Genomic DNA, 26,492 nt, shown 5'->3' with positions numbered 1-26,492 from the left:
TGGCAGCATGTGCGTTGGGCAGAACTGGTCTCTGCATTTTATGCCTCACCCTGACCTTGACTGCAGCATTATATCCACTTCATTCATTAATTGCAACAGTTCTCTTTCCTGCAAGCTGTAAAAGGGGGGTAATAAACCTAATGGCATTATGTACTGTAGACTCCAGCTCATGTTGTTACTCATTCTCTCAAAGCAGAGGCTGCTCAGGAGAAGGGATTGCTGCTTAATTAACCTTCTTCTGCAGCAAGAAAGCCCTGGCAATTGGAACATTTTAATTTAGATTTCAACGCTGATGTTCTATTATCAAATACCTTTTATTTCAAAGGAACCCTCCCTTCCTTGGATCAAAATAAATTTGTCATCTACAGCCCATTGGCCTCCGGGTTCCAGCTCTGCTTGCAAATATTAACTGACAGGATAGGAAAATTGGTTATGGTGATGCTGAATGAAAGCACAAGTACTGTGCCCTCTTTGCAATATCAGTATGTGCTGGTATTTGTTTAGCAAATAACTGAATCTCACTGATGACATCAACTGTAGGAAGAGATACCTCTATATTAGAGCAGGAATCTCATTCCCTAAGGAAATAGTATAGCAACTCACAAGTTGGTTTGAAGGACTAATACAAAAATACAAGCACAGAGGCTGCCTAAAGGTTCTTTTGCCCTCAAATCTGAGGTCTCTGCTCCTGAAGCAAAGCCCTCTTGATGTGGCTTTGTGAGTCCTGCACACAGAGAGGACAGGAAGAGTTCCTTCAAAACCTCAGAAGAAACTTAGCCATCCACTTGGCAACAGCCTGAGTCTTGAGGTCAAAAATCTCATGGTGAAGAGTGAGACACAAAAACCAGCTGCACATTCAAAACAACCTTCTGTTACAAGCAAGGAAAAGAAGGACAAACAGAGCCTCTTCAAGGAATCAGATCTGAAGCAACAAAACCACAGATCAATATGGGATCTCTATTCCCCAGGGACAAGTACCTGAAAGTGATTTAAATAAGACAGGAACTCCTGAGTCACCAGATGTACAAACAGAGACCAATTCAGGCACTACAAGGCTGAAGTATGCATGCCGCCTAAATAATCCATTAAGTTTTTAGGACATGGGTTCTTTTAAAAGCCTTTGAGTTCTCCATACACTTTGAAAGAGCCCCATATGAGGCCAAAATGTCAGATCATCTTATCTTTTCCCTGCTAAAAAAGCCAATAATTTTGCAAAAAGTTTGCAGATGCTCTTACTTAAAAAAGTATTTCAGGAGACAGCTTGAAGCTTGAATCTTTCATCTAAATGGAGAGCCTGACTGTCAACCTTTCATTTCTTTCACACAGCAAGAAGGGTAGAGAAAAAGTAGAAGTTGCTCCATTATCTCAAAGCTAAAATGGCAACCCTCACCTGTGTAAAATCTTTTTCCTTTTCTATGGAGTTGTTTTAGGTTATGAAGGGTTAAGGCACCAGTATGGAGCAACTCCAACACTGCAGGAAAAAACCCATGAGACCTTTTTAGTGGTGTATATGTCTATGCAGTGTGATGTATCTGCAAACCTATGGTGGGTTGACCCTGGCTGGATGGCAGGTGCGCACCAAAGCCACTATATCACTCCCCTCCTTAGCTGGACAGGGGAGAGAAAATACAATGAAATGCTCACGGGTTGAGATAAGGACAGGGAGATCACTCACCAATTACTGTCACAAGCAAAACAGACTCGACTTGAGGAAAAAAATTAATTTAATTTATTACCAGTCAAATCAGTGTAGGATAATGAGAAATAAAAACTAAATCTTAAAAACACCTTCTGCCCACCCCTCCCTTCTTCCCGGGCTTAACTTTACTCCCAATTTTCTCTATCTCCTCCCTGCAGTGGCACAGGGGGATGGGGAATGGGAGGTGGTGGGGTTAGTTCATCACACATTGTTTCTGCCGCTCCTTCCTCCGCAAGGGGAGGACTCCTCACACTCTTCCCCTGCTCCAGCATGAGGTCCCTCCCACAGGAGACAGTCCTCCACAAACTTGTCCAACATAAGTCCTTCTAATGGGCTACAGTTCTTCACAAACTGCTCCACCGTGGGTCCCTTCCACGGCATGCAGTCCTTCAGGCACAGACTGCTCCAGCGTGGGTCCCCCACGGGGTCAGAAGTCCTGCCAGCAAACCTGCTCCAGCATGGGTCCCCCACGGGGTCAGAAGTCCTGCCAGCAAACCTGCTCCAGCATGGGCTGCTCTCTTCATGGGTCCACAGGTCCTGCCAGAAGCCTGCTCAAGCACAGGCTGCCCATGGGGTCACAGTCTTCTTTGGGCATCCACCTGCTCTGGTGTGGGGTCCTCCACAGGCTGCAGGTGGATATCTGCTCCACCATGGACCTCCATGGGCTGCAGGGGGACAGCCTGCCTCACCATGGTCTTCCCCACAGGCTGCAGGGGAATCTCTGCTCTGGCACCTGGAGCATCTCCTCCCACTCCTTCTCCACTGACCTGGGTGTCTGCAGGGTTGTTTCTCTCATGTATTCTCACTCCTCTCTTCGGCTGCCCGGTGTTTTTTTCCCCCTTCTTAAATATGTTATCCCAGAGGCACTGCCACCGTCACTGGTGGGCTCAGCCTTGGCCAGTGGTGGGTCTGTCTTGGAGCTGGCTAGTGTTAGCTCTATCTGATATAGAGGAAGCGGCTAGCAGCTTCTCACAGAAGCCACCCCTGTAGCCCCCCCACTACCAAAACCTTGCCACACAAACCCAATACAAAACCATACTGAATTATCTGATTAGAAAGTGTGAAAAAACAAAGGCAGCCTGCAGTGAGAAAATGAGACCTTGTGCAGAATCCATCTGCCAGCAAAGCAATTAAAAAGATGGACTTCTTAGAACAGCAGTGATTATCATTTGTGTATGACACCCAGTGGGCTATGATTTCCTCAGATAATACTCATGCATTGCAGCACTTGGTGAAGACCATGTGATGATCACTATGTAGCCCACTACATTTTCAATAGCTAGCACTAGTTTAATCCTGAGCTAAGCCATTTCACGGGTGTGAAAGAGAGTAAGGGCTTACTCTCCACACAGAGAGTGGGGCAGAAAGACTTGCTTGTGTGTTTTTTACTTCCTGTAAATGTGTTTCTCAGAAGGTTTGTGGGTGTGTATCTCCCTCCTCTGGTGCACAATAAAGTAACACCCTGGTGGAAGATAGGAGAAATTTGTTGTGGCAAAAAATGAAAACTGGGAAAGAGTCCTCAGTGAAGGAGCACAAATACTTACTAAATCTCACAGGAGATAACGTATTTTGTTTGCTTCTCCATTTCATTATACTATCATCATATAATATAAATATAATAGCTGTCTTCTACACCTGGGCAGCTTGTATTCATGAATATTTTGCCCTAGAAATAGTTCAGCCCCTGATTTGATGTCAAATCTTCATGACCTTCTCTGAACTGAGTTCTTTCGTTCCTGTCAGACTGATCCTGTTTCTTACCAGGACTGCAGAGACCCATTTCCCCATTTTCCTAGTTGCTTTGTTTATTCACAAAAATGCCATGATTTTAAGTTTCCAGTCCACACGGTTAAAATGACCTGTATTTCAGTCATTTTATGTAGATCTATACTTGATACTACAGTGAGTCCACACTCATGGCCAATGACAGAGAGCCTAAAGAAGTGGCGTTCAACTTATCTAACTTCTGACGTCTCCAGTAAGCAGATGATTTCTCTCTGCTGATTTGAAGGGGGCTCTGGAGAACTGCCTTAGATGCAGACACCTGCATTGGCTAGCAGCCTGCCTTAGGCAGTTCCCAGAGAAAAACCTTCCCATCTCTTGTGCTCCACTCTACCTTCTGTTTGGTTCATCTTCTCTTTGAGCTGGCTACTCTGCCAGAAATCCAAGGAGAATAATATCATTGGCTTAGTCCACAACATCAGCTGGAAAGGAAAAGTGATCTGTAGCAAGATATCACTGCTGACATCCGCCTGTAGAAGAGCAGGTATTTCCTCACAGGTGGATAGAAAACTGCTTGCTGCTCCTCTAAATGTGGCTGTGACATCCAGCCCCACTTATGAGAATAGTAGGACCTTTCCTTTAATACCAGAGAGTCTCTAAGGGACAGTTCCTATCTGCTGTCACCCAGACCTGGATATTAACCAAGTGCTTGCAGAAGAAAGGCTTATCTGCTTCAAGTCTGGAGTGACTTTTGCCTGAGAAAGACTGCTCAAGGTGGTGCAGAAAATTCAGGCTAGAGGAGAAATCCTTCCAGTGCAGACTTCTTTATTCTCTGTCACAGTTAAGGGAGCTATCTTCAAAGGAGGCAGTGTACCCCCACACATACACATCCCCTCCCCAGATAAATCTATCATCTCATTCAATAGGTTCAAAAGAAACTGCTATTTTAAGAACAGAAATGTCTCACCTCCTTTTATGACTTGATTTTTAAATTATTCTGACACTAGTTTACCTATGTGCCAGACTAACAAAAGACAAAAGGAATAAACACATTACTATAGTACTGAAAGAAGGCATTAACCCAAATGTACCTTAAAACAGGATAGGCTAGTCAGCACCTCAACTAAGATTTTCTACTGGATACTACTCCATCATGTAACTACAGCAGCACATCCCCTCTGTTGCAATGGGTGTATATTTGTTTAACACGACTCCTTGCTAGACAAGCTGCCCAACAGCCAGTTCTGTGAGCATTTACACAGCATAAACCAGGCAATTATTTTAGAATTTTGAGACATTGAAATGATCTTTCTAGAGGGACTGATTCTGCCCTAATCATTCATTGCCATCTAAACAAACAAGAGCTGCAGCCAGAGCTTGCTGTGCTGTCAATAATCTTCTGACACATTCGACTAACATCAGGTACTGTGTCCTGATTCGCACCACTGCCAGCAATGAGGCTCTGCTCTCTGGCTCTGACCCACTGAAACGTGCCAATTAATAACGGCCCAACCTCATCTACTGCTCATAACTCCTGCCTAGCTAAGTTCAAGTGTTTCCTCTGATCAGTTAGAACACAAATCTGGGAAAACAGGTTGCTTCTGCTTCTTGAAGGTCTTCTGCTTCTGGCTTGAGCAAAGTTACGCCACAGACCCCCAGCAAGAAAATCCTGACCCAGCTCTTCACACAGGCTGGTATGCTTGGTCTCAAGACTTTCGAAGACTTCACAGATGGGCTTAAGCAACACAGGCTACATGCAAGCCCTCAGAGAAGAGGCTTGAATGCTTGCTAAGAGAAAAAGAATTAAAAGGCTTTATAGTGTCCAGAGTTTCACAGAAGCAGACAACTGCCAAAGAGCTACTCAGCTGAAACGGCCTCACAAAACTCCCTCTTGTACCATGACTGCTCAGCTAACCACATCAGTGGTACAGTAATTCATATATGGTAATTTGGGGGACAGGAGCACACTGCTCATCTAAGCCCAGCCATCCCCTAAGAGCTACAACAACACTCAAATGAGCCTGAGGTGTTGCCTGAAGTAATCATGTCTCACAGTGGGGAAGGCACAGGTAACAGCTCTATTTACTCTTCCAATTTTTACTTGGTTGCACAGAAATTCAGCTTTTTCCCTTGAACACAGGGGGATTCTCGTCCTCAAAGCTTTAATCATTTCAGGTAAAAATGTTATCCACCCAGTATTCAGGGGTCATTTGGATTCACGGTCTGACTTGACCATGATGAAAAATAGATGAAAACTGGAATATTTGGATGATGACTCAACAGTGTGCAGAGTGAGGGTTGCTAATTATGGTGGAGAGGACGTATGCTAAAAATTCAGACACAGTGAGGTTTTGCATGCAAAGTCTGAGCAACTTGCTAAACAACAGAAAGCTAGAAACTGATATAGGGTTGGTATATTTTTGGTTAAAAATACACAAACATATAACTTCAACCCAAGCCCTCACAATAATAAAACAAACTAAGCTTCTGTACATGAGCAGCCTTTGAGCTGAAAAGAGATAAATAAATAGAACAGAAGGAAAGAAATGAATCAAGAATTAAAAGGAGCCTCTAACAATAAAAGAGGAAATGAGCAAATACAAAATATGATCCTGAAATTTAATGCTCACCTATGCCTTTATTGCTTTCAGAATAAAATGGCAACCATCATCATTTGAAATAGATCACTGTGTGTGCCCAACACTTAGAAATTCGATTGCTTTACTAACTGTGACACAAGTGTACAAGGCAGAGTGATTTTAAATGACTGAAATGACATTAAAAAATTCCGCAAACCATTTCCTTGCCTTTAAACTTCTAGAGTTCGTACAGCACTTCGGTGCTGCCCCTGGACTAAAAAACCGGGGGTTCATTCTTGCATGGGAGCTTTGGAGTCCCGGATATTAAACAAGAAACGTTCATACGTGGTTGAAGAGATCACGTTTTTCTTCCCCAGGCTCTCCAGCGAGTGGATTCGGTATGCTCCTACTTGCTGTAGGTCTATTTGTGGGTGCACTGTTGGAAAAGCACTGGCCTTCAGCAGCATCCAAAATTTACAGAAAGCTGCATTCACACCGTCATCTCCCGCTAACCATACCGCGGTCCCACAGTCAGCGAAAGCAGGCCCTTAAGCACTGCCCTAAAGCACTGCCCTAAAGCTCGCTGGCACAAGGCCCCGCGCACTCCTCTCCCAGCGCACAGGCACGCTCCCCCCCCCCGCCGCTCGTTCCCTTCCGGCCTTTGCACGGGCACCAGGGTTCGTGCCGGGATGCCTTTTGGGCGCTAAAGGGAAGGGAAACGCACAGCACAAGAGAAGGCAAAACAGGAGGTAGGGAGGCGCTCGGGGTGACAGGTTGGGGGGGCGGGGGTCCTCCCACAAAACCGTAAGGTGGTTTCCGCCAACCGGAATGGCAGCGAACTGCGGGCACCAACGCGGCGCCCGCCCGCCCCGGCCGCGGCTCCCGCTGCCGCACCTCGCGGGCCCGCTCCCGCCCGTCCCGGCCCCGCGCCGCGCCCACCCCGACCCCGCCGCTCAGGCCCCGCCCCGCCCCGCCCCGCGCGGGCCCCGCTGCCAGCGCGCCCCCCCGCGGCCGCCGGCCGCCGCTGCGCTGCTGCGGCACGGAGCCGCGGGACAGCCCGGAGAGCGGCCCGGGCCCGGGGCCGGGTGCTCCCGCTCGTCTCTGCCCGGCGGGCGCCGAGCCCGCGGGGCTGCTGCAGGCTGCAGCGCCTCTGGGCGGGTCCTCTCCTGCCTGTCCCCCCGCCAGCCTGGCTGGAGAAGGCAATGAACTGCTCTCTTGCGGCCAATGTCTTTGCAAAGCCCCGGCACGCACCCCTTCCCCCAAGGGCGATGCGTGGCCGAGGGCCCCTTCTTGACTCTGCTCACACTCACGCTGATCCACAGCCCTTCTGCCGCAAGCGGTTGGGGGACAGGAGGGTGCAGCTAGGAAAGGTGGCGGTTCCTGGTACATCAATGAGCAGTGTTTCTCCACCTGCTGATCCATCCGGATCAAAATTCTCCTTCTGCCATTAAAGGCTCGCAGGGATGTAACTAGCAGCACCCCACAGATTTTGGGGTGTGCTTTGCCTCAGTTTTGGGCCATGCATCTAACTGCACTGCCGCAAGAAGAAGAGGCTCAAGTTACGTAGCTGGAGGGAAAGCTTCTGGCAAACCACCTACCCCGCCTGCCGCTGCGCACAACGGGCTGCAGTCCTCTGTTCAACATGGGCGGTTTGTGAGCTGAGCCTAGGAAAACTGCGTGTGGGAAGAAGAGTTTGGAGGTGCCTCCTCTGCTGAGATCCCATTCAGCCTCTCCCCAGGGTCCCGAGGAATTTGATGCATTTCCAAAAGTAACAAATGTTCTTGCAAGCAGCGGCTTTCAGTGCTGAGTACCAGAGGTCTCCCAGGCCTGGCTCGGAGAGTTCCCACATGAGAGGATGTGGGGAGGGGAGAAGAAGGTCAGGGCGGGGGGGGGGGGGGGCTGTTCGCTGATTCTTTCTCTCTATGAATGCAAAATGAGGGAACTGGAGGCTCCAGGAGATTCGCCACAGTTCTCAGAACTCTGTTCACTCCATAGTGCTTGCTTGTCTTAGTCGGTAAACAAAGCCCGCTGGTACAAAACCCAGGAACAAGCTTTGCTTGATCTAGTCAACTATTCCTGGTTTAAACCTGTGCAAGACAAAGTATGACTCCATCCCAGGAGAGCAGGAAATATTCCCCACATTCACCATAAGCTCCCAAACTACTGATAAACTTTGGGCTTCTCCGCTCACATCCGCATGCAGTGATACTCCGTTAGCCCTGTAAGAGTTATGACAAAAGCAGCACCGAGCCGTGCGTGGTGATGATGAAATGTTCCCTGGCAGGACAATTAGGCTCTGCACAAACATGTCCAGAGGACTTCCACTGTTTTTTTCCTGTGTGGTGCTCCCACCAGGATACTACACCCACAATGCCTCACCGGCTGACTGGGGAATGGTGCCGTTAGTGACCGTGCAGCGAGGAATGAACTTGAAGGACTGGATTTGTTCAAGCTCTGGGCTGCACCCCAGTAATATTGATAGCGCCTTTTCTTTATCTCCTGTAGCACCTGATGTAATGTGCCTTGTGTGCCTTGTCTGGGGCCATGTGAATCTCTGCAACCGGACCTCAGTGGAAAAGGGTCTGTCACCTGCAGAAGGGAACCAAGCTTTCAGCTGTGGCCTGCCCAGCACAACTGCGAGCAATACGGAGTAGAAAAAGCAGGGAGCACATGCCCTTCTTGAGGACATCTGATAGGGGGACCCAGCTGTGCTAGACACCCATTCAACATTAAAGCAAAGACCAGCAGTGCTGAGGAGGGTACAAAAGGAAAGACTTGGCTCACGCATGTTTCATAGATATTTCATCATTCCTGCCCAGGGCGCGGTATTGCTGGTTCTGAGAATACAGTATGCCAAATGACATTTGGCTGTGGTAGACCTGTTTTACAATGACGCTTCGTACAAAGCCACAGCTCTCAAACTGAAAAGGGGGAGGGCTTGCGAGAAATGAATTCTTCAGGACAGTATGGCAGATGCTTTTCTTAGAATACACTGCATGATAACACACAACACTCTTGCCAAAGGGGAAAGGTGAAAGGATATATATTTCCCTGCCCATCTGTCGAGGAGGTCTGGTGAGAATATCATTGTGTACTCAGCTCATTTTTTACTTGTTTTTAACTTAATTTTTCGTCATCCATTTATAGCAAAGTCTTTACCTTACAGCTGTCAGCAACTGTTGTTTCTTGTTACAATAGCAATCGCAGCCCCCTTTACAAGGACTAGAGAGAAGATTACAAAACCTGGCCCTAAGGCAACGGTGAGGATGACCACACCATAAATGTGAAGCATGTATATGTGGGTGTATTTAAGGGGAAGGGAGGGGAAAAGCTAGCAATACTTTTAAGATTTGAGGCCCACTCTTTAATGTAAAAGGTATGTTCTTTCTAGAAGGGTGCCAAACCCCAGAGTTACAGGAACATCTGCTCAGAAAGCTTGTAAAAAAAGTTCCCTTTGCACCTTTTTCCTGGGGCTAAATCTTGCTTTGGTCTGTATGACTTGTGTCTGTTAGTAAATCAAAAGGGTCCAGGAACACTCCTGGAAAAACCTCTCAGCCTCCAAAGCCGGGTGGCTGCACCCAAACTGCTTAACTGGAGCTGGTACTGGAACATCCTCACTCCGCACGTGTGGGGCCCTACAGTGAGGGCACCTGCTGGCTCACCCCTGCCCCAGGGTAACAGCTGGCTCCCTCCTACTAGCACGGTGAGCTGGTAGCTAACACTTGATCTTTGAATTTAAATAGCTTACAACACTCAGGCACAGCTGCAGGAGAACACATGCGGGTGCAGCCAGGGTATTCCTGAAGCCCAGAGCCATTCATTCCAGAAGCAAGTACCTTATGGCAAACACCCAAAGCAGTGTCTGCTGCTCACACAGGCACGTAGCAGGGTTCTTCATGTCTCCCTCATTCCTATGGCTGTGACTGATCCAGCAGGATTTACCTTATAACCACAGAGAGCTGCAGTGAAATTCTGGGCACCCAGGACTCCTTTTCCCTGAACTCCTTCTTGAGGTCCCTGACATGCCCAGATTTGCCCTACCCTTTGGAGAGCTCTGCCGTGCTTTAACCACATCACATTCACTTGCCATGCCTGTCTGTCTCTGGAGTGAACTGCATGTATCTGGCTCTGGAAGACAGTCCCCTGCCCAGATTCAGTATCACTGATATTTCTCACACCAATCGTTCAATCAGCCCCTCCTTCAGCCCTTTCTATCAGAGCAAATGTGGCATTTTCATAGACTTACTACTGCAGTCATTGCTTGGGGCCTTTGAGGTCAAAGCTGAGTAAACCTCAAGTGCCTCGCCTGGCAACTGTGCAGAAATAAATTTCAATTTCAAAGATTCATTCTGTTGATTTATTCCCTGAGCTGTCACTGCTCACAAGCTCAGCTGTATCACAGATCACATGTTTAGGATTTAATTATCTTCACTATACATTAAATATACTATATATGGTGTGCTGGAGAGTCAAGACTCGGAAAGATTTAAACATAAACAAAATGTACGTGGTTGAAGAGAAAGCCTTGAGGAATTCTCCAGCCCTGTCTTGACTGTCAGGAGAGTTTGTGCCAGGTAGTATTTTAGGACATGTTTTCATGATCCGCTTTACCTGATCTCAGTGAGCATTGAGAAAAGGCAGCACCATCCAGACTGCCCCTCTGGCCTCCAGCTGCACTACCCCACCCCCTTGTGCTGGCACTGGGATTAATTTGGCTGTGGGATGAACTGGAGCGGAGAAAGGATTTAGCTTGCACAGCTGCGCAAGGGCTAGTGCTGCTACAAGGGAGGGAGAGCCACAGGGCTAGGGATTTTGGGGGCGGGGAATGGTCAGGCTGTCGGTGAAATCACACCTGCAGGACAGGGGCCCTTCTTTCTCTGTGTGATGAGACAATTCAGGCATTGTGCAGTGTATTCTCACTCGGATCACAGTACTAAATAGAGTAAACCCCCACAAGTTTAATAGATTAAAAGATGGCAGTTTTGGCCTGCCTGAGGGAAGCACTGAGGTGGGAGGGTGACAGACACTTTAGCTGAAGAGAGAAGAACTGAGTCCTGGCAGTGGCACACACCTAACTGTTGGACTCGCTGCAGGCCAGTCCTCTCTTGGCGGGGAAGGCTTAGTACTGCCTTGTGTGAGGTCGCTGTCACATCAGGAATCTTTTAGCAGCTCAAAAGCAGCACAGCAGTGCCTAGACCAGACATGTGCCCACTGCGTAACAGCAGAGGTGGCCCTGTTGTTGGTAAACAGTGCTGCTCCCTGAGGAGAACTTCCTCTTGGAGGCTGATGGCCAATGCAAATTAGAGCTGCCTGCAGCCTGCAGCTAAAGAGCACAAGGACAAACTTCTTGTCATGTCTTCACCAGATGTCAAGCCACATGAAACATGGTGATTTGCCAGGAAGACATGTTGATTGTCTGGACTTCACAATGTCCCTGAAAAGAGCACAAACAGCTCAGGAGATAAGGTCCCGTCAGCTAAGCCCCTCTTTTGCCTGCTCTGCAAGGACCGGAGCTCTTGGTGACATTGGGATTAAAGAACCGATCTGTCCTTGATAAAAAAATACCTTGGTATCTACACTCCCTTTCCTGCTAAATGAATGACGGTCACTGTAGAGAGCCACTCTTGTAAAAAACTTCCACCTATCAAGGGGGAAAAATGTCCAACAATTATGCAAACTATGGTAGGCATTTACACAGTTTAGAGTGTACAAACTGTAGAAGTGGCTTTTATGACATTTGCTATTAAACCAGGTTACTGGGCAAAGGCCTTGAAGAAACTGTGGGCTCTTAATCAAGATAACAAAGTGGATCCCAAGAACAGCACATGCAGGTTAGCTAAAAATGTAGTTAATCCCGGAAAGCACAGAGCAGATGGACTATCATGCGCCTGGTGTGCGTGTGGCTACTGTCCATTTTAGTGCAAAGAGAAGGATGGGTGCTCAGCTGGGACACCCAGGACACCACCCTGGGGCCCTGCTGGCCCTGTGCATGAGGGAGAAGTGCAGGAAAGAGAACACAACACTTCTTGTGCAAGTTGCAAGCAGCAATACTAAAAGCAAGAAGCAGGTGTGCTCCCCTTTAAGGTCAGCTGAAAGGCCTTGTAGTATGTGGGTGAATGAGGCCGGGGTCCTGCTCCAGAGAGGCTGCCGGGGAGGGAGAGACTGTGATTCACTTCAGGAGAGTGTTGGTTGACTGTGAGGAGGAGGCTGGCAGCCCTTGCTTCCCACCATGCTCACTCGTGCAGCGTCTGCAGTCATGGGGCACAGAGAAGGGGGAAATGAAGAGAAGGGGGAGGCTGCAAGAGGACGGGGAGATCAAAGCTTCTTCTTCCCCCCCCTGTGCTTCCAGCCCCTCAAATTGAGCTTCTTTGTCTTATTTCTGCTGTGTTTCTCAGTGTTTGTTTTCGCTCGAGGTCCACCTACAAGGCCAGACCTCCGTGAGGAGCATCCCTGCCTCCCTGTGCCAAGCAAGAACACCTGCTCTGCTAGAGATCTCGAGCAGCAGCGGCCGGCAGGCCATCCCTGCCATCCCTGCCGTCCCTGCCGTCCCTGCCATCCCTGCTGTCCCCGTACTCGTGCTACCTGAGGGAGCCGTGGGTGTGACAGGGGCAGGTAGCGGCTCCTCGCCCTTTCTGCTGACACAATCAGAGGAGCGATAAGTAACTTCGTGAGCCAAGTCATTTAACTATTTCTGTCCTCCCAGCTGCATTTGCCTCACAGGATGGCAGCACTTGATATCTCAAAAGATAAAGAATATTTTGTTGTAAGCAAAGGAAAACTAGAGAACAGTGATGGCGGTAGTGGGGGGGGAAATGAGCTGAAAACCATAGACGAGGCAAAAGTCTGAATAATCAGATGAGTGAGGAGGGTTATAGTGTGCAAGTGAAGAGGCATTGAGTCACATTGCAAGCTTGTACCATAAAATGCTCTATACCTATTTCCCAGAAGGTGATTAGTTTGCATAATTCAGAAGTTTTATGAAGGGTGTTCATTGGAACTCGATGAATAATTAATTTTTTTTTTGTTTCGTTGGCAAATTTGGAAAGTCAAGAGGACTCATTTCATCAAACTGAAAGGAAAAAAATCTGATTTTTTTGTGAATTGAAAAGTAAAACAAATAATAATTTGGAGGCTTCAAATGACACATTTGTTCCTAAAAAAAATTAATGCTTCATTTTGATGGTGGCTATTTAAATATTGTTTAAATATTTTAAAATAACAGGGATTTTTGAAAGACAATGTCGCTTTGAACAAGAAAAATGCTATCATTTAATTTGAAAAACATTGAGAGCTATTTCATTGGAAATTCTGAAGGTTGTTTTTTTTTTTTTTTCTTGATATTAAAGAATATGCTTGTACTGGCTAAGCTCCTGAAATATATTACTATCGCCTATCCTGAACCTTTGGCTGCAGAAGTTTGTTTCAAAAACAAAAGCCCCATTCCCAGGCTCGACAGTTTATCATGCAAATCCAAACTTCTCAAGACTCCAGAGCCTGCAGCTCCATGTGTGTCCAGCTCCTCAGTGGCTCAGGAACCCAACAAAACATCAATCAGTCACTGTAAAGTCACGGACAGAAATTATAGCTGCACCCTCTCCAGAGACTGCATTTGTCAGCTCAGTGTGTTATGACCTAATACACAGTCTGCTATTAAATAGCTTGCAAATTAAATTACTCTGTTTCAGGATGCAGCATTAAAAAAGCAATAACAAAAGCACTCTTACAGAACATTCATACTTAAATCCCTTCAAGTCAGGAATGGGCGGTGCTGTAGTTTTGTAGTTATTGAAGGAAGGGAGATGGACTCCTGTCTAACCCTCTAGCCCAAAGACCTTGCTACAGAGATACCATGTATTTTCACTGAATCTTGACCTCTGGCAATAACCCAACACAGGCTGATATATCGGGCAAGTAATATTGCAGCAACGCCACTTACAAGGCTGTGGCAGCAAAATTTGTTGATGCAGTTAAGTCCTTGGAGTAATGAGAACCAGGCCTTCTGCTTTACACTTTTTCTTTTACAAGACATAATTTGGTTGCTGACGTTTGAAAATCGTAAAAAGTGGGTTAATACAATGGCCATTTAAATGAGCAAACATAGCAAAAAACCTTAGGAAGTGAAACTTTCTCAAGAAAGCTCTGCTTAACTGCAGTTGCTCTTGCTGCAAAGGGTTCCCTTCACATTTTTCTCCTTTCACCAAGTACTGGTTCTAGGCAGAAAAAAGACTAAATTACATTTTGCCAGTGTGTAAGACACTGTTGTTTTCTTTGCAAAAGAGCTGATGATTTAAAAATGAAAAATGTTGTTGGTGGGGGCTTGAAAAAAGGTTTAGGAAAAGATGTACATGCATTTTCTCAAAAATTTCCCCTTTTCCTTCAACATTTCATCTAAATTATAAAATTCAAAACATTTCCTCCCATTTTGCGTAGGGCTTGATTTTCATTGGACCCCATCCAAAACATTTGTTTTCTTTGTACGTACCAGATATAATCTCACTGCTATCTAAAAGAAAAATTCTCCAAGTGGTGTGTTACCCACAAGCCCATCCTCCTTTTTATCCCCTCTTACTGATTTTGCAGCCCTGTTTCATAATCTCTTTCCCCCGTAGAAACACATTTGCAAACCTCCTGGATTCTCCCCTTCGTCCCTAGCACACAGGCCAACCAAACTGCCCACTATCATACTTTCTGGTATCTGTTATCCCTGTGGCCAAAACATTAAGAACTCTTTTGGATGCTGGATATGACTTTTGAAATGTAGGATTTCCTAGCTGGGTTTTCAGGTGATGATAGTGCGAGGAGGCAGCTGGAGCTGTGAAGAAGCACATTAGTTGGATGCTCACTGCAATCAGAGGCTTTATAGCAGGCATTAATCAGCGCTCAACTCAAATAACCAGGAGAGCAAGCTGGCCACGCTGACACATTCAAGTTAATATTCTTAGAGTTGCTATAGATGTGACTGTCTAAGAATATGAGAAAGATAAAGCTTGTAGGGAGTGGTAGTATCTGGTAGCAAACAGGTATAGTAAGAAAGAGCTTCTGAACAGAGAGGTAAAGGCTTGTCAGCTTTTTCAAACTATCACTTTGGTGCATGAAACACTCAGCCTCCCCATGTACATCTGGCCTCTCTGACATTTCAGGGTTTTGTTTTCATACTTAGCCCTGGCAGGGACTTTGGGAAAGGGCAATTGCTAAGTCCTAGAAATGTGGTTTCAAGTACTTTTTAAACTAGGGAAGACAAAGGGAGTTTTGTGTTATCACTAATGCAAGGGTAAGGCTTTGTACGTGAGATCAGGTTCTGCAATGATGAGCGGGTTGAACAACAAATCCTACAGCTGATATATTTTTGGAAGGTATAGGACCTGCTTTTAGTTTGTTGACTCACATGATGCCAGCCATAAACCCAGTGCTTGGCTACAGCATCCCATTTGCAGAGAGGTCTAGGTTATGGGGTGACAATTTTTTTTGTAACAGCTACACTTCAAAAGCAAGAAGATTCTTGCAAAGTCTGGGATTTATTCTACAAACCTCTGCCAGAAATTCCTTTTCTTTGTTTTCTAGAGCCTCCAGCCTATGATTTAACATATATTCTAATGCAAACTCACAATCCTTGCACACATCACTGTAAGCTTTCAGTAACATGTGTTGGCCCATGGACCAAAGGCAAACAGATCACTTCCCATACATCAGGGCATCAACCCTACAGATCTTAGACATAATTCCCAGGAACAGATTCTCTGGCAAGCTCTGAATAAACAATCTATAATAAAGCCACTATTCATTCTATGTTTTTTGTACATAAAACTGCAAGGAAAGAGGCAAGGAGAAGGTGTGAGAAGCAGAAAAGCGAGGTGAGGTTATAGCAAGGAGGGATTCTGAAGTGGTCCCCATCCCTCAGTGTGTGTTTCCATACCACCTTGCTCTGTCATGCAAATTTTCAAGAGCATTATTGATGTGGATGCAGGTGGTGCACTATCTGGTCTTTACTAAAATGTGTTTTCATTTGTAAGTGGCTTCTGGGCAGGTTTTGTCTGGGAATATGCTTCATTCACAGCCTAATGGTGACATCTGAAAGCACTGAAGAGCTACATATACCCATCACTGATCCAGCCACTCATATTTCTGCACAAAACATCCTTCCCCCTCTTGGTTTTCTCATTTCCCTATCTCCATCTCATCAGGAGCCCTCTGAGATTTCCACACAACAGCTGTTTCCCTAAGATGTCCAAGGCTTGTGGCTTCTGTTCCCAAACTTAGTGTGCCCCTGGTAAGAGATGCATACCTGTGCTGTAGTTCTAAGATCCAGTCCCCGCACAGGCAAATCAGACCAAGTGTGGATGTGGTTGAATGTGACAAAATACCTTTAGAAGCCTTAGCACATGATCACTATTCACCTCATCTGCTGAAACATTCTCTTCTCTGGCCTTGACAAACTTTGCCTCACTGCTATGTATTCAAAATGTTACCATGAATCTGTCAATTTGAACACCTTACTCTCTTTGTCCCCGTCTGCTGGCTTCCCCCTTCTGCTATATTACTAAATTTCCTTCCTTAATTTAATTTCATTTCATTTCATTTTCCAGCCCATCGCATTCTAACTATCAGCTCTCATTCACTCTTCAGAAATGGCCTCCAGACTTTGACTGGGGAACAAAGCTGATCTTCATTACCCACTTGTCGTCAAAGAGGTGCTTTAGAATGTGCTCTGTGCTTACCCCTTGGATGAACTTCCCACTGTCAGCTTAGGAAAATGCCTTTCCTTGTCAAGTCTACTGTCTTTTAAATATTTGGATTCTCTATATGTCCACTGAGCTGGAGCACTGTCTCCTTTATGTAAACTTCTTTGGGTCCTTTGCTGTATAAATGTTAAATATAAAGGTTTAATTCTAGGTTTTCCAGGAGTCCTGCTTTGATCTTGTGGTTTGAAATGGCATAAAATTAAAAAAAAAACCAAAACAACAGGGACTTAATTAGGCCTGTGAAAACTAGAAGTAGGCTCTTAAGCTATATGCCACACATGAATTACATTCCTCATCTTTACCCTTTAAAAATATTTCTTATGCATCTCATTTTTGAGAATAGCACTCCTCACATATCTTCAGCAAAGCTTTATAATGATTTATTCTTGTGTCCCTCGTTAAATGCAAACTGCCATACTGTCAGAGACAATCAGAAATATGGCTACCTTTTGCTGGTTTTCCTTTTTGTAATGCTTTAAGAAACAAAGGGAAGCAGAAGTAAAACCTTTATCCAGTACTCCTCTATGTCTCCACAGCTGCAGCTTGACATGGAGTATACTTAACTGCTTATTTTTAGACTTGGGGGGTTCCTTTGGTTCTTTCCTGCTTATTCATGAAAACAGACTAGCTTTCAGTGTTCACTCTGGGATGAAGTTGTCTGCTTGATTCTGTGTTCAATCTGAAGTGATTGGCCTATTAACAAGAGATTTGTGGTGCTCTGCTTTGGAAAGCTCCTTCCTTAAAGGTAAGTCTTTAAACATCTGCCCAGATACTTCAGGGTCTGTGTTCAAATTCCTCCTAAAATCTCTCCTTTGCCACAGCCCCTTACAGGAAACTGGAGAAGAGTAAGGAAGCTGGTGTGTAAAGTCCTTTTGCCTATGTTGCTTCCAGTCCTGTCTCTTTATTTCCTCTTACTTCTGTCTCTATCTTTTTGCATACAGTCTCAGACCTTACATTTTGACTGTAAGGTGCATGGGGCATGGGGAGGGGGCAATACATTCACACAGGCAGGGGTCCTGGTTGCTACTGGGGCATGTATGGACTATTACAAATAAAACGTAGCAAACCCAGCCAGGTAAGGGGTACAATGCAGACCTTCAAGGCTAACTGAGAATTGTTAGCATGAAAAGTTGGGAGACAATTTTCCCTCTGTGTTAGATGACTATAGATGCTCTGAATTTCAGGAAAGCCTGTTGGATATAATTAACATTACAGTAGAGGAAACAAAGCCTAGACTCTAAAAAATAAATACCAACGATTGTAGCACAAGGAAAAAGGCCATTCATACATCCACCCACACCTCAAATCCTTAGGGAAAATCTGCTGGTCAGCAGAAGTGCACAAGAAGATGAACCCCATGTGCCCTGAGAAGTAGTGGAAGGAGAATTCCTCAGCTAGTGCTGTCCTCGACTCTGCTGAGGCTGGCCTGAGGGCACAGGTTTAGGACTAGACAGCAGCATCTGCAAATCCACGTTAGAAGCTGACAGAAAGGCCACATTTCTGAGAGACTTAAGAATCAGTGGGTTTGTGATGTGAATTGTGGTTCCTTCAGGACCCAAGACTGATCCACCAAACTTGGTCATATCTAGGTCTTTACTTACACTAATCAGATTTTAGTCCTTTAATGGTAATGAAACAATATTTTTCCAGTCACTGTGTTATTTCCTTTTCTCTTTACCTATTGTTTTGTAGAAAAGATTTTTTCTTCAGCCATACCACTTAGAGGTCTGGATTTTTTTTTCAAATGACAGTGCATTTCAAAACCCCAGTAGGTTTGTGGCAAACTAACATGGTAAAAACGTGAACTGTTTAACATAATAAGACATGATCTCACATTCTGAGTTTAACAAAATATCCTGAAACCAGATACTTATGCAAATGATAAGCTTCTCTTCTCTCCGTTACATCTCAAGTAATTCACTAAGCAAGTTCCTGTTACAGAAGAAAAAAACATGGGCAGCATGAGACAGGCTTTAAAGTGTGAAAATAATTTTGTGAATAATAACATTTTGCCATGGGAATTCTGACAGGGTGTCAGCAGGAAGGTTTGCCCTAACAAGCATTCAATGAAGAAAAGCAATTAAAATCACTAAAATGTGAGCAACTAACCCAAAATGAGAAAGAAACTTACACGAGAAACCTGGTTATTTAACTTACTTGCAATCTGACTAAACACAGTAGTGTAGTCCAGTGTTCAGCATAAATTGCATGTCCCTCTCTGAGCTAAGTTCAAAGAGGCCATGAGACCTGAACCACTCCTAAGCTGATTCCTCAGTTTAAGGCTCTGCAGCTTAGCTCTGCAAGGCTCTCAGTCCCCTCCCCTGCTCTGACACTTTGATATGGTAGCATAGGTAGAGTAGAAAGGTTTCCTGTGACCTGGGGTTTAGTATCACCCCTAAGAACAAAGAGTACTAAAATGTAAGTATGTGCATTAAAGGAAAGATATATCTTACACTGAGCTTTTGGACACGGCAAGTGCAAAGCACAGGCTGTTGGAGACAGCCTGAGGAATATCCTTCCTGAAAGACCTTCTGAATCTCAAAGTTAAACGGAGGGTTCTTCTTTTACCCATACCCCTGCTCTGGCCCTAGGCCATGTGTTAGGTTCCAATTATGGGGAAAGGGTGGAAGAAAAAAAGTTCTCAAGATGAGGAAGTCAGGGCAGGAAGACACCAGACTACACAGACAAGAAGGCAGAGTAACTAGGTAAGGTAGGTCCTATGGCTGTAGCCCACAAAGCATGGCTGTGATATACAGGTAAGGTGGACCAAACAGAAGTCCAGAGACTCTTCATCAGCTGAAGTGTAGTTAGAAGAGGGGCACAGCAGAGAGAAAAGGCACCGCCAGTGATTCTTGTGGATCTTATTTTAGGGGGGAATTAATTCAGTTACCAGTACCTTGTTCCATGCCATAACTGAGCCGGGAAGGATGGGAGCAGTGAAGGAGAGACCTTATGTGGAACAAGATCTCTATTTTAGTGCATCATCCATCTGCTATCTGCATACGTTGACTCAAGATCCAAAGTCTGATTAGCAAGAATAGCGGGCACCATAGCAAGGTGATCTCTATCCATTGGAAGGAGGATACTCTGGGCTCACCGTAGGTTGCCCTGGCTGTGAAGACAGAGATGACTTCAAGAGACTCCACCAGGAGACATATTGTGCCTTACTTAGAAAAGCAGTCATCATAACATGAGGCTTTTAAGGAGGAACAAGGGTAAAAAGTAAAAAGTGGTTGATCTGAAAAGGCACCCCAAGAACAAAACAGCCAGGAAACAACATGAGTACCACGGGGAATATAAAGTTTGCCAGAGCAGTCTCAACTGCCAGAGAGAGGAGCACCAAAGTGCTACCTCTCACTCTAGCTGTATAAGATACTGTGAGTATGTGGGGCTGTGAGCACTGAGTTTTACATGGCAATCCTTTGCAAGTGTTTAGTGGTTAATTGCACCATCAATTTGCAGTCTCAATCAATTATCAGGAGATGACATTATGGTTGATGAGGCTCAAATGCATCATTTGTTTAACTGTATACAAACCCGAAGCCCAAAAGATACATAGGACAGGTAATGTGGTTACTACTCTGAATATGAAAATGTCACGCATAACCTGGTAATTTCACGCCATAAATCTCACTGATACTCTGGTACACGATGTTGCAATAGCATTGTTCAATATTAAATTTAATATTAAAATTGATTTAACCTTGCCTAACCAGTAATACAATATGGGCCTGACTCATCATTAGGATGCAGTTTTTCATTTTCCCATAGCTATATTTTTATTTACCATCAGTTCTGTTTTGAATGCTGGTTAAGATCAAACTGATTATGAATCTGTCATTACAAATGATTGTTGCACCACCTAAGTATGGAAGCGATAAGTTTTTTGATATCATTAGGTATTTATGTGATTTCAAGATCAAATATTTATCCTGTATCTTTGGATTGGGCAGGCTACTGTTCAAGAAGTAATGCTGTTAGTTTTTCTAGGTCACAGTCCAAAAGTAGGTCTTTGCAATCCACTAGATCTATGCATATAAATGATGAAGCACCTTCTAAAAGAACTTCTCAAAGTGTGGGAAAAAAAAGAACGATAACCTTCAGTGTAACTGAAGTGTAACTTCATTTTTATGAAATTCTTTAGGCAACGATTCATGGGTATGACAGTCTATCACATAAAAAAGCAAAATGATTTTCAGATCTTACATGACTTTTAAAAGGCCAATGGGTGAAAACTGTTTCACTGAGATTTGAGATGACGCAGGTGCTCTAAGCAGAGATAGCAATAATCAAAGCTCCTGCAGTGTTTTTCATCTGTTGATGTCAAGGTACTTAGACAGTAAAGTCCGTAGGTAGGGAAAGTTCTGTATAGATGTGGAAGTCATTAGCTATAAACCTAGATAATTTTTTCTTGGAAACAGGAAAGCCTAGAGAAGCTGGCTATGATTCAAGTCACGTTGCTGATATGAAAAGATGAAGTCATTGCTAGTGTAATCAGTATTTTGAAGGGGGCAGCAATTTTGAAACATCAAAAGCACTAACATTAAAGCAAGCAAAGAAATTGGGGGCGGAGGGAAGTCCTCCATAAAAAAGCTAGCTTGCACTGATTCACTGTGCCACATTAGGCAGAAGTATAGTTCTCTGTGTGTTGTCCTAGTAGGAAATACCTGATGATTGCTAAAATATTAAGTGCTATGATTGTGCAAGCTGGCAGCACCAAAGGGCCTGAACTGCTCTATTGGATGATTACCTTTCCTCCCCCAATTCTTAAAGCAGAATGGATGGCAGTTTCAGATTGAATATATATTTTCCATCTGCTGAATAGTTGTTTTTGTTCATGCTGTTTGAGGTTAACTGTGCACGTACTAATCAAACCCACTACTTCCTTTCTCGTAAAACCAAAACAAAGCTTCATATTACTTTCAGGTACAGCATCTGGGATCAAAGCTATATATATACACACTGACTCTGTGTGGGTTCAAACATTTCGAAGATTCAGTATCCTGAAAGGTGTTGCCTTTTTTCCAGTCCTGAGAGTTCCAGTTTGTCTTAAAGTCTGAAGGCATCAGCCACCTTCAGCCCCTTCAGCATCTGTCCCAGCGCAGGAATGCTCTCAGTATTGGTCACCATGGGCTTTCTCTGCACAGCCACTGCCATTGCCGAAGGTAGGTAGATGAAGGAGGCAAGGTAGCTGGGGGTGTCTACATTTTCTCGGTTTCACATCTTTGCAGGAGATGGTCTAGGTACAACAAGGAGAGGGAGCTGACATGGAACCCCTCCATAGGACAGCCTGGGAACAAGGTCTTGGGGCACCACAAAGTATCTGGAAGACTAGATGCAGACTTTAGAGCAGTGGCGTCTGTAGAGTGGCTGGGCAGGATTCAGAGTAGCTCAAGAATGAAGAAAGATTTTGACAAACCAGGCCCTGTGAGTGAAGTTGTTGGCAGCTGATAACATGGATATAGAGATTGGAATGGATGGAGAAATTCTACTTTTCGTCCCACATTATTGCACTGCAGAACTGAAGAAGATAAGCCTGCCCCAAAATAGACTGATATAAAATGAAATTGAACAAACAATACTGAGTCTTCACAGCTTATTAAAGCAAAAGTCAGTGCCTTCCCATTGTGTAGCAGGATAGAGTATAGAAGTTGTAAAAAGAAGCCAGTGGGGTTGTACATAGTACACTAGTTTCCCTTTAAGATTTGTAATGATTTTTTGCAGTATATTTATCAGGCTTTGCTGTGTGTTGCTATCCTGTGGCTTGGGGTATATACTGTTGCTGTACTGTGGCTTGGGAATAGCTGGTTAAAAATCAGGAGGAAAAAGATCAGAAACAAAAATATACAAACAGGGTTTCCATTCAGTTTTATCGTTACCCTAATGGTTCTGTTCCATGTTCCACACAGGATGTCAACCTGTTTGTTTCTAAATGTGAATATGCTTATTTCTACCAGGCAGAAATTGTGGTTTAAATGCCTAATTTTAAATTTCAAATTTCAGCTTTACCATCTGAATTCTATTTTTTTTTCTTTCTTATGTATATTAAAAAGTTTGTGTTGAGGGAAATTGAAGCATGCAGGTCATTGCTCCAGTAAGCAGGCTAAATTACCTACTATTTAAGCAACAAGTAATTGCTGAGATTTATAATATCATTCATAGTAATCAAAGCACTTCTTGAGCTTTTTAAAGTATATTAATGCAGTGCCTATGTGAATTGTGGTCCCGGAGCCCTTTTTTTGGAAGGGTTTAGCAGCATTTCTAGGAATTACCCATGGATAATAGGAGGTGGTAGGACTCCCTGTTGTGCAGGTTTCAAGTAAATGACTGCAGATCATTTCTTGACAGTTCACTTACAGTCATGCTCTTTACTTCCTTACAGTAATGGAAGTGACTCAGCCAGCAATGGTGCTGGCCAACAGGCAAGGAGTCGCCAGCTTGGTGTGTAAATACAAGCACATTGGGAATGCAAAGGAAATTCGAGTGACTCTGCTTAAACAGACAGGTGACCGGTTCACTGAAATTTGTGCTTCGACCTACACAATGGAGTTTAAAATGTTCAGTGTGGAAGAGGTCATTCAGTGCCGTGTTAGCCCTAGCCGCAACAATGTGACCCTCACCCTCACTGGCCTGCAAGCTAATGATACTGGTCTTTACGTCTGCAAGATGGAGCGGATGTACCCTCCACCCTATTTTATGAACAAGGGAAATGGGACTCATCTCTATGTCATTGGTAAGCCAAGCAGCTTTACAGTACTGTGATATTCCCAGGTTAAGGGAGTTGCTGTTCTGTCTCAAAGGTCTTCAAAGTTCTGTTTGTAAGAAGTAAAGCTTAACATTGATTCAAGCTTTGAGAATCATGATTAGCTCTAATTCCTTTCAGGTCTCCCTGCACACACCTACAGCAGGCAATGTATGGATGTTTGACAGCATAAGAAATACCATATAGTGTACATGTATGTCTAGGCAGTTAGATATGTAAGTGCAGAAACAGCGGAGAGTAAAATGTATGTTCTTCTACAGATAAAACCTATTTTCACTGGAGGTTGAGTGGGCAGGGACTCAGAGCTCAATTTTTGTAGTAACCTGGGATAGAACATGTTAGAGAAAAGCAGTATGGAGGCTGACATTGACTCTAGGGGCTTCCTTATGAGGCTCATGTGTGACATGACTTGTGTGATATCATGTTTTAGATCCAGAACCTTGTCCAGACACTGCCATATATCTCTGGGTATTAGGAGCTACTGCCTCAGGATTTTTTCTTTACAGTATCATCATCTCAGCCATTCTCGTGCGCAAAGCGGTAAGTCCCATCAACTCAGCCCTACCCTGCTAATAACGCCCCTTTGTGTGATGAGGACAAGGAGAAAGAAATGAGAACAGGGAAGAACACTGGGAACAAACACACTGGGATGCTCCTTTTTACTTGTGCAATGCTGTTACTATAATGCAAAACAAGAGAACTTGCTAGAGCTGCCATTTAGATTTGTTTACGGCTCATGTGTGTTGCCAGAGTACCAGAAAGTAGTCAGTTTACATCAGCTGGACTGACCCTTGGCTTAGATGTGGATGCTTAGAACAGGTTGGAGTCCTGGATGCTTCTGGGATCAAAGGCAACAGTCTTCACATGTACTCTGATTTCACAACTGATTCATACAAAATCCCAGGATTTGAGTTTTTCTTTTCTCACCATTCACCTCAGTGCAAAGCAAATTTAGAGGCCTCCCCTTTTGATGGGGGGGAATTGTAACTTACAGCATTTTTAACTTCGCAGCTAGAAATGTCTGCACAAAGACAAAGACATGCGAAATGTAAGCCTGGGCTGCCTCTTTCCACGGGGGTCTGGAGTACTCAGTCTGTTAGAAATAAACCTGATGCCAAAGCTTAAAACCAAACAGTATCCCTGCCCCATATTTTTCAATCTGCCCTTGTCCCTAGAAGCTAAATGAAACTGTCTGGTGTGAACACTCCTAGTTTTGAACCACCACTGAACTCTGAGCAGGAGCACCTTCAAAGGGCTAAATGAACGGCAGGGCTCTGTTTTTTGCTAAATGGCTCCTGTAGCTCCTGATTCTCCCTCAAATGATCTCAACGGATCTTCTACAAATAGGGGTGACAGGGAAAGGTGTCTAGAATACCTTCAACTCAGTAAAGGCAGAACATCCATCAGTTTTCACTAAAAAGTGCTGGTCAATGATTATGCTGTGATCAGTTGTTTATTTTACTGTCTTCCTGTATTTTATAGATAAAGAGAAGACGATGTCTCACTACTGGGGTCTATGTGAAAATGCCTTCTGAAAAGCTAGAGAAAAAAGTGATTCCATTCCACATCACTGTTAACTGAAACAAGGAGAGAAACCGTTTCCTAACTGGGATGGAGAGTCTGCTAATTCACTTAAGTTAAAGAAATAAAATTAATTGTCTTATTATGAAGGTGTACGGGAAGAAGAGAGAATATTCTTTGTAACTTCTATGGTTTGGAGGAGAATAAATAGTTTATGCATTAATATTTCAAGGTTAACCCTGTCACATAAAAATGGCTACATTAGGCCATTGATTCTCTGAGTTGTATTGTACCAATATGTAGTCTCTATATATATACATATAGATGTATAGCATTAAGAGCTATTGCTGTTGCAGCTGAGCATCTTACTGTCAAATTTCACCATGTCTACTGATCAACTGAAATCCAAACACTATTATGACAGAGGCTTGTGTGTCATTGCAAGGCTAATACTATAGGTCTGGGAGGCAGAGGCAGAAGAGCACACTAATGTACAAAGGAATGTTGACTTGTTTCCCTGCATTGCTATTTATTGGTCCCATTTCTGGCATTAGTGGTCTGCGCTTCCACAGAGGCATCACCGTAGGCTGGCACTGATGCCACTGCTGCTCTAAAAGCCTGATCTCAGCTCCTTGCACTAGCATTGTGTCCCAGCAGTGCAGCGCTGGAGTTAACATTGATGATATCTGAGCCAGTGCTGACAGCTCGGTTGGAGAGAAAGGCTGCCCAGCAGGAGCCCTCTTAGGCTTTTGCTGGGAGGATGTTCCAGCTCTGCTGGGGCCTTGCGTTTTACAAATGCTAAATTAGCATCTATCCAAAAGGCAGAAGTATGTTGCTGTGTTTAAGTGAGTCTATTTTCCATGAAAATACAGACAGTGTATAATCTTGTTTATTAGTTATGTACCATTCAATAAAAACCTTGAAGCTTTGCCGAAATTCAAGTTCATTTCTTATTCACCATTCTCAGAAGAAACAGGAAGTGGCTACATGTTAGAAAGCAGCGATGACAAGATGAACCTTTCCCCTCTGACCCTGTGTTTTGCCCTTCTGAGGGAGCCTGTGCGCTCACGCCAACAGTTACTTTCTCAGCTCTCCTTCTCAGGGCACCACCAGTAAAATCTGTCAAGTCTTCTATTTGTCTAGTTAGAGCTGCTGTGATGTGCTTCAGAGATGTTACCAATCACCTTTTCACTTCCAGCAAAGTTTCTTGCAGAAGGTAGCTGTAACGACTTTGACAGCATCTCCTGTACATGTTTATACAAAAAGCTAGTCCTAGTTTCAAATCCTGTTTTCTTTGCACCTCTTTGACACTCTCACTCACTAAATGCTAGCCGACACACAAAGCTGCTGGAGCTTAAAACAATTTCGGCATTCTCAGCTACTTGCTACTACTTTGACTCTTTGCTATCAAAATTCCACCTTGCAACCCCAAAACTTGGCAGCATGTGTCTTTGTTTCACAGCTGGGCA

The 26,492-nt window shown here is 44.4% G+C and overlaps 1 protein-coding gene across 1 annotated transcript; it reads left to right on the top strand.

The window, feature by feature from the left end:
• The first annotated feature begins 21,719 nt into the window (after positions 1-21,719).
• On the top strand, positions 21,720-25,955 carry CTLA4 (cytotoxic T-lymphocyte associated protein 4). Its single transcript, XM_030018156.2, has 4 exons — positions 21,720-21,904; positions 23,122-23,472; positions 23,933-24,042; positions 24,985-25,955. The coding sequence occupies exons 1-4, from the start codon at positions 21,847-21,849 to the stop codon at positions 25,081-25,083; spliced, it is 618 nt and encodes a 205-aa protein (XP_029874016.1). The 5' UTR covers positions 21,720-21,846; the 3' UTR covers positions 25,084-25,955.
• Positions 25,956-26,492: the final 537 nt, after the last annotated feature.

This window comes from Aquila chrysaetos, chromosome 6 (assembly GCF_900496995.4).
Source record: "Aquila chrysaetos chrysaetos chromosome 6, bAquChr1.4, whole genome shotgun sequence".
NCBI lineage: Eukaryota > Metazoa > Chordata > Aves > Accipitriformes > Accipitridae > Aquila > Aquila chrysaetos.
This window is presented reverse-complemented; position numbering and strand designations above follow the sequence as displayed.